Consider the following 12394-nt stretch of genomic DNA (forward strand, 5'->3'; position numbering starts at 1 on the left):
TCTGCTGGAGGACGAAGGAAGCCTGTCCTGGGTTTGGAGGGCTATGTATATGCATCAGGAGGGACTGGGCTTGTTTTGCTGTTGCTGTCTCGTTGCTTGTTGTGTTCTGTGTTGTTGTGCCGAGCATCGTGGGCATGCTGTGTTGGTGCTGGAAGGTGTGGTGACATTTGAAAGCTGTCCCCATTACATTGGTAGTTTGTGTTGGTTGAACATGCAAACAACGCAGTTCACTGTTTGTTTCAAATGTATAAATAAATAAATCCGAATCCAAATACTAATTGCACAGTGGAACCGAGGAGGGCTGCATACCTCAGAGATCAGCGGAATAAGGGATGATCTTATCCAAATACTGAAAGGCTTGTTGCAAGGGGAATGTTTTTCCCTGGTGGAGCAATCTAAATTCAAGGATCAGATTCTGAAAATAAGGGGTCAGCCAATTATGACTAAGACAGAAAGACATTTCTTGGCTCAGACAGGGGTAAATCTTTGGAAATCACTGCCCTTGGGCTGTGCAGATTTCATTCAAATCGATTAATTTCTGAATGTTAAGTGAATCAAGGGATTTGGAGAGAATGGTGCTGAGATGTTAGATCAGCCATGACGTTGTTGACTGGCAGAATAGGACTGAAGGGCTGAATGGCCTACTCCTGCTCTAGCATCCTTCCTGTGCCCTAGCCTGCTGTGTGATAACAGGGGAATTACTGCAAGCTACCCACAGTGGCCATCCTTTGCCCCTTTGTGACTCAAAACACAGAAAGCTGTAGCCATGAGCTGCAGACTGAGCGACTGTGATGGCTGGCAGGATACTGGATGCAAGGTGTGTCACCAGTGGTTACACTCACGCAGAGCACTGAGGGAGAGGGACTCTTGTTGGTTTCTCCATATCACCAGCTGACCCCTGGTTGTTCCCTGTCAGTGAAGCACTGCAGTGCTCTGTGCTCCATCAACTGAGGATAAATCTCTCCTGCAATAAAGGGCAGTATGTTGCAAATTTTTCCAGGACACGGGGGCACCCAGCAAAGCAGTTCTCTGGGATAGTGAAGCTGTGGGCAAGGCAGCTGTCTACTTCCATGGATCTTCTACAAACTGACCAGTATCTTGGGCAACACTTCCCCAAGGTCAGATATTAGCTAACTTTACAGGGGCTGCTGAAGGCCAACCCTTCCACAGACTGTTCTGCTCTGCTCACTCTTGGAGACATCTTGAATCCCAGGAGAAAGTCTACTCACTCTCCAAATTCAGGAGAAGGTCCCTTGGTGTCTCTCCCGAGAGTCTCCCTTGGAGACTTCAACAACCCTAACAGGCAAGGTGAGCAAATAAAGCAAGTGTACAGATACACTGGCAGACTGTGAAATTCAATCAGCCACTAACCCACAAGTAGTTGGTGATCCATTGGAATTGCGTTAGTAAATGGGAGGAGTTGTCCTTCCTATTGTTGAATACATGTTCACTATATGAGGTATAAGGGGGCATTACATGTGGCTCTATGCTGCAATGTGAACAGCTGACATTACAATCTACCTACTCTGCTTCCTTCCATTGACACACCAGCCAACAAATTAGAAGCCATTATGCAAAATAAATAATTCCTGAGACCAGCAGACAAAGACAGCAGTACCAGACCATGCCGTCAAATAAAGAGCAAATCTCACCTTTGGATCCTTGGGAGGGAAGCAGCTGATGTAGTCAGTTATTAGGTTGAAGATAAACCCTCTGTCCATCAGTGTCAAACTCCGCTGTGAATGAGCAATGAGTGAATTATTAAGTTATGAGATTAGATGCTCACCATGTGACATACACTATCTGGGACAAAGTAGCCCACTTGACTGGCAGCCCATCCACCACCCTCAACATTGATTTTCTCCACCATCAATGCACAGTGGCTTCCAGGGCGCACTATCTACTAAATACACCTTATTTATTCCAGGCTATTTTGTCAGCATGTGTGTCATCTACCTCCAGGAATGACAAAGTTTAATTTCGTGCCAATCGCTCCATGTACCCAAACTCCCTGTCATCACTCCTGTTAGTTTGGACTAAAGTGTGAAGCCCCTGTGGCTTCTCCACCACAGCGCCAGCTGGAAACACATTCCTAGTTCCTCATTCTTGCTGAGACGAAATCTTTCAACTCCCTGCCCATCTGCAGTGTTGGAATGCCTTCACCAAAATAGTAATGTCACAGAGCAGCTCCCTACACCTTCTCAAGGGGCATCTAGAGATGGACAACATATGCTGGCCTTGTCTACAACGCCCAGATTCTCTGACAAAGACATGCGACAGCTGACCTTGGCCTTCTGAGAGATCCTCTGAGCACCTTCAAATCTCTGAATGTAACTGCACGAGAAATGGGTATTTACACGATCACTGAAGTTAAAGCATGTCTTCATCACTCTGTTCTCAGGAAGAGATTGAATATCTGATCTGGTATTGAGCCACTTCTGGGCAGGTCGTTATCCTGACCTCAAGGGTTGGGCAAGGTCACTAACTCTGATTGGAAGATATTGGGAGGTTTCATCACATGATAGTCTATCTCCAACTTTACATCCAGCCAGGGAACCTGTCCTCCATTTCCACTGTCAATAACAAGGTAAAGTTTTAAATCAAAAATAGCCACGTATATTGAGTGATGTAAGGAGGTTGATTTTTTTGAAATGTGCAACATTCTTGAGGATCGTATCTGCTCCTGGGCCTGTTCCATTATATGTCAAACTAACAGGAGTGATGTTAGTGAATTTAAGTACATGTAGCAATTGACACAAAATGAATATTTAGGAGCAAGGGTGGATACAAAAATTATTCAAGCAAGCAGTTTGCTGGAACAATGAATGCACAGGTGTAGGACAGAGTGTGGAAAGCAGTAGAGTTGAGCAGAATGGTCTCACGCCCACAAGTATCAGTTTTTATTCACTTAAGAAGGATGTGTTCACAGGCTGAGAAAATAGTTCATTACCCACGACAACACATGCAAAATGCTGCAGGAACTCAGCAGGTCAGGCAGCATCCACGGAGACGAACAGATAGTCGATGTTTCGGGCTGAGAGCCTTCATTGGGATTGAGAAAGAAGAGGGAAGATGCTTGTGTTGGGAATTCTTTACCTATATCCAGTTTCCATTGAGAAGGTGGTTGGTTGTGAGCTGTCTTGTTGAACTGCTGCACTCCTTGGGGTGTGAGTATACCCACAATCGTCATAGGGAGGGAGTTCCAGGATTTAAAAGTGAGCAACATAAAACACAAGCGAATAGCAAATGCTGGGATAAGCTCAGCAGTACTCAATCATCACACACAGAGAGTGAGAGACGATGCCCTGACAGACATTCTCAAAGCAACTCACGACTGAGATTCAAACAAAATCAGCTACAGTACAAAGAGTTTCTCTTCTACTGACCTTCATAAAATGAGCCCAGCTGATGTTTATATTCCTGGATTCTTTTGGAATTTCCCCATATCTCAAATTAACATGGGGAACAATTGCAAGGAGCAGTGACTGCACAGTGTGATGATAACAGACCGGGAATCTCTGCGTTCTGGGAAGCTGGAAACACAGAGTTAGAAATAAGACCAAAACAAGTAAGAAGTGCAGTTAATCACATATTGCAATGAGAAAACAGATAAGGAAAGATCAAAATAGTTCTATATTCAATGACATTGAGCAATCCCTTATTACCTGCTGAATAAACAGATCCAGCTTACCTTCATTTTATTCTTCTCAATCAAGTACAGGATCATTGACTTTATCAACAGGTCAAAGAAAAACCACGAATGCTGGAAGATTAAATAAGATTTGCTCAGCAAAGTACCCTCCTTCATTGCACATTTGCTTCAAACATTATATTTGGGTGGCCTTTTCTGGGCCTGGATAATATTTTGAGCATAAACAGATATTCAACATTTGCAGTACGATGCTGCACACGTTCCATGACTGCATGGTGGCCAGTATTCAATTCTACGTTGCAGTCTGCTGGGGCAGCAGGGTGAGGGCAGCTGATGAAGGAAGATCGATAAGCTCATCAGGAAGGCTGGTTGTGGAACTGGATTCCCTGGTGGTTGTGTCTGAGTGGAGGATGCTGCAGAAGCTATGGAGCATTATGGACAATCCCCCTCACCCCCTCCATGAAAACTGGACAAACAGAGGATAACAGATGGTAACAGACTGATTCCATCAAGGAGCACCACTGAACGCCACAGCCGATCCTTCCTCCCTGTGGCTATCAGACTCTACAACTCCTCCTCTTTCAGTATAAGGTTTCATTGCACATCTGTACTTTGCACTATTACTTTTTATACCTCAATGCTTACATTTTGTATTTTAAAGTATATATTTCTGACTGAGCAACCTTGCAACAATAATTTCCTTCGGGATAAATAAAGTTTAATCTAATCTTATCTATTCCTCAGATTTGGATCAACACACCTTGTTGCAGATTTCTCCCGTGTTTCTGTGAATAGTTCTGAGTCAGAAGCTGTGTTAACTCTTTGGCTCCAGTCATGCTAGATTGAACATAATCTGCTCTTATTCCTTACATTTGTATAAAATGAGACTGAGATAGGGGACTGAATCGATAGAGGCGGGGGACTGAATAGCCTAGTCTCTCTTACGCCCTTCCTGTGACTAACAGGTCAAGTCAGGTTTTTCTGTGTGGTCAAGGCTTCTCTCAGTATCCAGCCTCTGCAATGGAATCAGGAATTGGGACACAATAGACAGGCAAGCACAAGGCATGAGACGAACTCTTGCGCTCCAAACACTCAAATAAATTCTCATCCACTGGGGTGAAATAAATCAGTTGAGAGCTTAGCACTAAGGACATATGGAGTCTTACAGCATCACCAACTTCACCGATAGCTAAGATATTGTAGCAATGTGCTACACACAGCGCTGAAATAATGAAACACAGTCAGTAAGTCGTTTGGAAACTAGTTTATTCAAACTTCGCGGCACTAGCATTTAATCCCTAGTGCCCGCCCTCTCCAGGCGGAAATGACGTCAGAGGTGCATTACCAAAGTCTCCCCACCACGCGCTGGCTATTTGTGAGCCGGTTCGCCTGCGCAGAAAGTGGGTCACCACATAACCCCCCCCAGAACCGGCGATACACCCCCCAATGTCCACAGTCTGGATCAGCCTCTGTTTGGGAGGCCTGCCTCTGCGCCGCGGTGCCTGAACCTCGACCGGCTGCGCCAAGTCCACATGGGCTGGTTTGAGTCTGTCCACCGTGAAAACCTCCTCTCTCCCCCCAATGTCCAGAACGTACGTGGACCCGTTGTTGTTGATCGCCTTGAATGGCCCCTCGTACGGCTGCTGTAGCGGTGCCCGGTGTCCGCCCCTTCGTACAAACACAAACTTACAGTTCTGCAGGTCTTTGGGTACATGGCTCGGGGTCCGTCCATGCTGTGAAGTTGGTACGGGGGCCAGGTTTCCGAGCCTCTCGCGTAGTCTGTCCAGGACTGCTGCGGGTTCTTCCTCTTGCCCCCTTGGGGCTGGTATGAACTCTCCCGGGACAGCCAGGGGCATGCCGTACACCAACTTGGCCGACGAAGCGTGCAGATCCTCCTTGGGCGCTGTACGAATTCCAAGCAAGACCCAGGGAAGCTCGTCCACCCAGTTAGGTCCTCTCAGGCAGGCCATGAGAGCCGACTTCAAGTGACGGTGGAAGCGTTCCACCAGTCGATTCGACTGTGGGTGGTAGGCAGTCGTGTGGTGTAGCTGCGTTCCCAACAGGCTGGAGGTGAACTGAGTGCCTCTGTCGGAGGTAATGTGGGCCGGTACCCCGAAGCGTGCTACCCAGGTTGCAATCAGTGCTCGGGCGCAGGAATCGGCAGATGTGTCAGTGAGCGGGACCGCCTCTGGCCACCTCGTGAACTGGTCTACTTTAGTTAGGAGGTACCGCGCTCCTCGGGACACTGGTAGGGGGCCCACGATATCCACATGAATGTGGTCGAACCTCCGGTGGGTGGGTTCGAACTGCTGCGGCAGGGCTTTAGTGTGCCGCTGCACCTTGGCTGTTTGGCACTGCGCGCACATTCTGGCCCATTCACTGACCTGCTTGCGAAGTCCGTGCCACGCAAACTTGCTGGAAACCAGCTGGATGGTTGTCCTGATAGATGGGTGCGCCAAACCATGTATGGAGTCGAAAACTTGCCGCCTCCAGGCTGCCGAGACGATGAGGCGAGGTTGGCCGGTAGTCACGTTACACAGGAGGGTCCTCTCACCTGGGCCTACGAGAAAGTCCTGCAGCTGCAAACCCGAGACTGCGGTCCTGTAGCTGGGCATCTCGTCGTCTGCCTGCTGCGCCTCCGCCAGTGCTTCATAGTCCACCCCCAGAGACAGGGCCTGGACAGCTGGTCTGGAGACTGCGTCCGCCATGACATTGTCCTTTCCCGAGACATGCTGGATGTCTGTCGTGTACTCGGAGATGTAGGACAGATGTTGCTGCTGGCGAGCCAACCAGGGATCGGACACCTTCGTGAACGCGAAGGTTAACGGTTTGTGGTCCGTGAACACGGTGAACGGCTTGCCTTCTAAGAAGTACCTGAAATGTCAGATTGCCAGATACAGTGCCAACAGCTCCCAGTCAAAAGCACTGTACTTGAGTTCGGGTGGTCGTAGGTGCTTGCTGAAGAACGCCAGGGGTTGCCAGCACCACTCGATGAGCTGCTCCTGCACCCCACCGACCGCTGTGTCGGATGCGTCCACTGTGAGGGCAGTCGGAACGTCCGTTCTGGAGTGCATCAACATCGCAGCATCTGCCAAGGCTTCCTGGGCTTTAACGAAAGCGGCCGCGGCCTCCTCGTCCCAAGTAATGTCCTTGCCTTTACCCAACATCAGGGTGTACAAAGGGCACATGATACGGGCTGCTGAGGGGAGGAAACGGTGGTAGAAGTTCACCATACCAATGAACTCCTGCAGGCCTTTAACTGTGTTGGGCTGGGCCAAGTGGCGGATCGCGTCTACCTTGGCGGGCAGAGGTGTTGCCCCGTCTTTGTTAATTCTGTGGCACAGGAAGTCGATGGTATCGAGACCGAACTGGCATTTAGCCGGGTTGATCGTGAGGCCGAAATCAGTCAGGCGGGAGTAGAGCTGGCAGAGGTGGGACAGATGCTCCTGACGGCAACTGCTGGCTATAAGGATGTTGTCCAAATAGATGAACGCAAAGTCCAGGTCGCGTCCCACCGCATCCATTAGCCGCTGGAATGTCTGTGCAGCATTCTTCAGGCCGAACGGCATTCGGAGGAACTCGAACAGGCTGAACGGGGTGATGAGTGCTGTTTTGGGGATGTCTTCAGGGTGCACCAGGATTTGATGGTATCTCCGGACGAGGTCTACTTTGGAAAAGATTCTTGCCCCGTGCAGGTTTGCTGCAAAGTCCTGTATGTGGGGCACGAGGTAGCAGTCTGGAGTGGTAGCCACGTTCAGTCTGCGGTAGTCGCCGCATGGTCTCCAACCCCCGGCTGCTTTGGGCATCATGTGCGGGGGGAGGCTCATGGGCTGTTGGACCTCCGTACAATGCCCAATTCCTCCATCCAATTGAACTCCTCTTTCGCTAGACGGAGCTTTTCTGGGGGGAGCATTCGTGCGCGGGTGTGGAGGGGTGGTCCCTTGGTCGGGACGTGGTGCTGTACCCCGTGTCTGGGCATGACTGCCGTGAACTGCGATGCCAGAATCAATGGGAAGTCCACCAGGATTCTAGTGAATTCATTGTCCGACAGCGTGATGGAGTCCAGGTGTGGGGCCGGCAACTTGGCTTCACCCAGAGAAACCGTCTGGAAAGTCTCGGCATGTACCAGTCTTTTCCCTTGCAAATCGACCAGCAGGCTGTGAGCTTGCAAGAAGTCCGCCCCCAGAAGTGGTTGGGCCACTGCGGCCAGTGTGAAGTCCCATGTGAACCGGCTGGCGCCGAACTGCAGCTGCACTGTGCGGGTGCCGTAGGTCCGTATCGTTCTGCCGTTTGCGGCCCTCAGGGTGGGTCCTGGCTTCCTGTTGCGGGTGTCGTACCCCATCGGGGGCAAGACTCTGATCTCCACTCTGGTGTTGACCAAGAAGCGGCGTCCCGACTGTTTGTCCCAGACGTACAAGAGGCTGTCCTGGTGGCCAGCCGCTATAGTCATTAGCGGCAGCTGGTCCTGGCCCCGGTCCTGGCCCTTGCAGGGCGGGCGACAACGGCGGGCTTTTGTGCCCCACCGCTGGTGGTAGAAACACCACTGTTCACTGGCCTCCTCACTCCTGCCTCTGTGTTGTGTGCGCCCCCCTGCCGGGCCTGGTTTGGTCTGCTGTTGGGCGCGTGGCCTGGTAATCTGACCGACGGATGCCGCACTCTCCCTCTTGGCTTTCCACAGCACGTCTGCCTGGGCCGCCATCTTCCGGGGGTCGCTGAAATCTGCGTCGGCCAGCAGCAGATGTATGTCCTCTGGCAGTTGTTCTAGGAACGCTTGCTTGAGCATGAGGCAGGGCTTGAGTCCGTCAGCCAGGGCCAGCATCTCGTTCATCAATGCTGACGGCAGTCTGTCTCCCAAAACGTCCAGGTGAAGCAGGCGGGCACCTCGCTCACGCCGTGAGAGGCCAAAGGTCCCAATGAGCAGCGCTTTGAATGCTTCATATTTGCCTTCTTCTGGGGCGACTGTATGAAATCCGCAACCTGGGCGGCCGTCTCCTGGTCAAGGGCGCTCACCACGTGGTAGTAACGCGTGGAATCAGAAGATATCTACCGAATCTGGAACTGGGCTTCTGCTTGGCTAAACCACACGCGTGGTCGCAGCGTCCAGAAAGTCGGCAGTTTTAGCGAAACTGCGTGAACAGATGAAGAGCCAGTCATCTTTGGTCCAAATCCCGTTTGGACTGTCGGGGTCACCAATGTAGCGATGTGCTACACACAGCGCTGAACTAACGACATGCAGTCGGTAAGTTGTTTGGAGACTAGTTTATTCAAACTTCGCAGCGCTGGCATTTAATTCCTAGCACCCGCCCTCTCTGGCGGAAATGACGTCAGAGGTGCATTACCAAAGTCTCCCCCCGCGCACTGGCTAATTGTGAGCCGGTTCACCTGCGCAGAAAGTGGGTCACCACAATTTGCTGAAAAGAAACACCTATCTTTGGAACTAGCTCTGATTCAGAGGGATAAACCAGCAACAACTATAAATATTCTCAAGACATTATCATAGGCCAACCCATAATTACAAAGTTTCAGATTCACTATCACTTGATGGTTGCCCTTTATTTTAAATTGACCAGCTTCTTTTTACTTAAAAAAGCTGCAAAAGGAAAATGAGGACATGGAAAACAAACGAGACAAGCAACTCATCAAATCAAATTCACAAGGGCTCACACAGACTTTTGAACAATCCTAGCCATGCCCAGTAAGCTGAGAGAGTGTCAAGACATTGATTCATATCAGTCCTGGTCCAGTGATAGCACTGTTGCTTCAGATTTAGAGATCATAAGTTCCCATTTCCCACCAGTCACATGAGCACATGATCCTGGCTTACACATCAGCACGTAATTCAGGCTTACACATACTGTATCCAGGACGGTGAGACTGGTACACTGTCATATGGGCCAAACATGATATAGCTTGAAACTGGGGCCTCATCTGGTCGTACAGCCAGATATAAATCTTCCGACAGAGTACTGTATATATTCATGAAGAGGGACTATGAATATACAGGATAACATTTAACCCCACAGTATCATTACTACGAACGTTTATATCTTTTTACTACTGCACTGCTTTATCCCGAGCCAAGTTTTTAAAAAAATTTCTAGCCACATTTCCTCCAGTGCAATAGTATCTTTATTTTAGGCATGATTCCTTGCTACAAAAGACAATTTATAGCTGTAAATGTGTCATTCCCTCACTTTCATCACAGGAATACCACAAGATCTTGTTTGTGAACATTACCTTCCAGAGTATTGCCAGTGAGGTTTCTGTCCTGGCCGTTACTTTTATTGATTTTATTTGTTTATTGAGATACAGCACAGAATAGCCCTTCAATCCCCTGATTTAACCCCAGCCTCATTACAGGACAATTTATAATGACCAATTAGCCTACCAACCACCTGGTAGACTGCGGGAAGAAACTGGAGCACCCAGAGGAAAACCACACAGTCACAGTCACAGAACGTACAAACTACTTGCCGGCAGTGGCAGCAATTGAACCAGGGTTGCTGGTACTGTAAACCATTGTGCTAACCACTACACTACCATGTCGTGCCCAACAGGCACTCAGCCATCAGCACTGGGACACTGAGCCTGCTGCGTGCCTACAGCTGTCTGGGGCACTGGCAAAGCATAACATGCCGATAAAAGACAAAGTCTCGTTAAGATGACGTCTAAATCCGTTTAGGGCTGTATCCTTTGAAAAGTACATGTGAACAGGAGAGGCCTGAAACAGTAGGTACAGGGGTAGCTACCCCACCAAATGTTTGATTGTCTGTGGAAGACTTCGAAATTGACTTTGATTTTTTGTCTTAATTGTATTCTTTCTTGCAAAAATCATATTTATATTTATCTTTTTCTTCTGAATTCGAGTTATATGCATGATCCTATGTGTCTTGGTAGGAACTATGTAAATTTTTCATTGCAATTGTGCATTCATGTACTTCTGCAGAGAAATGCAGTCTGAACCAGACGCTTAGCAGCATAATGACCCTCAATGAACAGATAACACTACAGTGGATACATTAAGCAAAGAGAAAATTGTTAATTGCTTCTATCATTAATTTTTGTTTGGGATTGAGGGGGTGTATGCAATCGCCATTATCTCTAAAAGAGAGGAAGCACCAACCTTCAACAGCTTGTTGATTGTGAAAAAGTCTGCGGACTGTTTCAGGATAATGATGATGGACTTAGCCAGCTCTTCATGTGTTGTCTTGTTTTCCAAGGTCACATACTGGTTCGTTCTGAAAACATACTAAAGAAGTAACAAGATCAGTAAAAGATTTAGCTGCCTCTGCATCACTCTCTGTCACAAGTTTCTACTTACTAAACCTGCCGTACTTTAATTTGAGCAACATACTCAAAATGTTGGAGGAGATCAGCAATTCAGGCTATATTTACAGAGGGAAATGAACTAAGATTCTTCACTGACTTTAGCTCTCCCCTTACTTGTGTCTAGATATTTTTATTTGATTTTGTTTGAGTCTGGAGGCGTAAAAGGTCATGGATAAATTTAAAACATCTTCATACTGCATCACAATGATAAACTTTATCATATTCATTGCCCAGAGCTAACACCATAGGGTGAACTGTCACTTTAAGTTCCTGTGTACTTTTAGTGAAGATTTAACCTCTTCGAGTATGCATACCAGGGTGGACAGAGAACAATCACATCAAGACTTTCACTGGAGAAAAGGCCCCTTCCAATCAGCAGTGCACGGGCTTCAGCACAGCTCTGGAATTTCAAGCACAACCTTGTTGGCTACCAACCAGACACATCCTGAAGCAACTCTGCACCTTAAGCCAATTAGACATCCACAATTTCATGGCCAAAAGGCAGTGGTGCCTGTGGTTCAAATGTCCCTCATGGCCATACAGCAATTTGCCATAAGATGCAGTCATGAACAATATTGCAAATTGACTAAAAGAAACAGTAACTTATAGCAACTTCAGGGTGATTGGGATATCACCGAGACAGCAGCAACTGACCTACTGCATAGAACTTAATCCTGGAGACCCATCACTGACAGTTATCACCCTGTCAGCTTCAACTACCAGTGGTTTTAGACCGATCAAACCATTAACTCAACAAAGGGTAGATGTTCCCAAAGGGTCTATGTACTCACAGGCAACACTCATCTAGGCAGCATAGAGAGATTTCTGCTAGCAAAATCATATTCCAACACACTGTCACACTAATTTTTTTTATTGACATACAGCACAGAGTAGGCACTGCCAGTTTAGCCCTGGCCTAATCATGGAATAATTTACAATGACCTACCAAATGGTACATCTTTGGAATGTGGGAGGAAACCAGAGCACCTGTAGAAAACGTACAAACAGGCAGTGGCGGGAGTTGACCCCAGGTCGCCAGTACCATAAAGCATTGTGCTAACCACTACACTACGGTGCTGCCCCAAATGCTCATGGAGGTCTGCACAATGAAGAGCTGGCAGAAACATTAACCGTTTAAGAAAAGGAGAACTTCAGGTGGTTCTTCCCACATCCACTTTCACTCAATTTGAAGCAGGAAGTAGTCATTCAACACCTCCAACATGATGTGCCACACAATTAGATGCTCCTTGACCTGCACCTCGGCGCTCATTTTCAATTTAAATCCATTAGTACCAGTTTTGAAAGTGCAGAGTCATAGAGCAATACAGCATGGATACATACCCTTTGGCCCATCCAGTCCATGCCAACCATGGTGGCCATCCAAGCTAGTTCCAATTTCTCTAACATAAGCAG

At 48.1% G+C, this 12394-nt stretch overlaps 1 protein-coding gene across 2 annotated transcripts in view; it reads right to left on the minus strand.

Annotated features, from left to right (window-relative positions):
- The window catches only part of LOC140734500 (dedicator of cytokinesis protein 11-like), a 290063-nt gene that overhangs the window by 144803 nt on the left and 132866 nt on the right, over window positions 1-12394 (minus strand). For both annotated transcript variants that reach the window (XM_073058546.1, XM_073058547.1), the window contains exons 26-29: window positions 10776-10901; window positions 3692-3763; window positions 3387-3533; window positions 1653-1736 (exon numbers count right to left, since the gene is read on the minus strand). In XM_073058546.1, the coding sequence (XP_072914647.1) occupies window positions 1653-1736; window positions 3387-3533; window positions 3692-3763; window positions 10776-10901 (429 nt within the window). The remainder of the gene's footprint in view (window positions 1-1652; window positions 1737-3386; window positions 3534-3691; window positions 3764-10775; window positions 10902-12394) is intronic.

The sequence above is a fragment of the Hemitrygon akajei genome, chromosome 10, assembly GCF_048418815.1.
Source record: "Hemitrygon akajei chromosome 10, sHemAka1.3, whole genome shotgun sequence".
NCBI classification, from domain to species: domain Eukaryota; kingdom Metazoa; phylum Chordata; class Chondrichthyes; order Myliobatiformes; family Dasyatidae; genus Hemitrygon; species Hemitrygon akajei.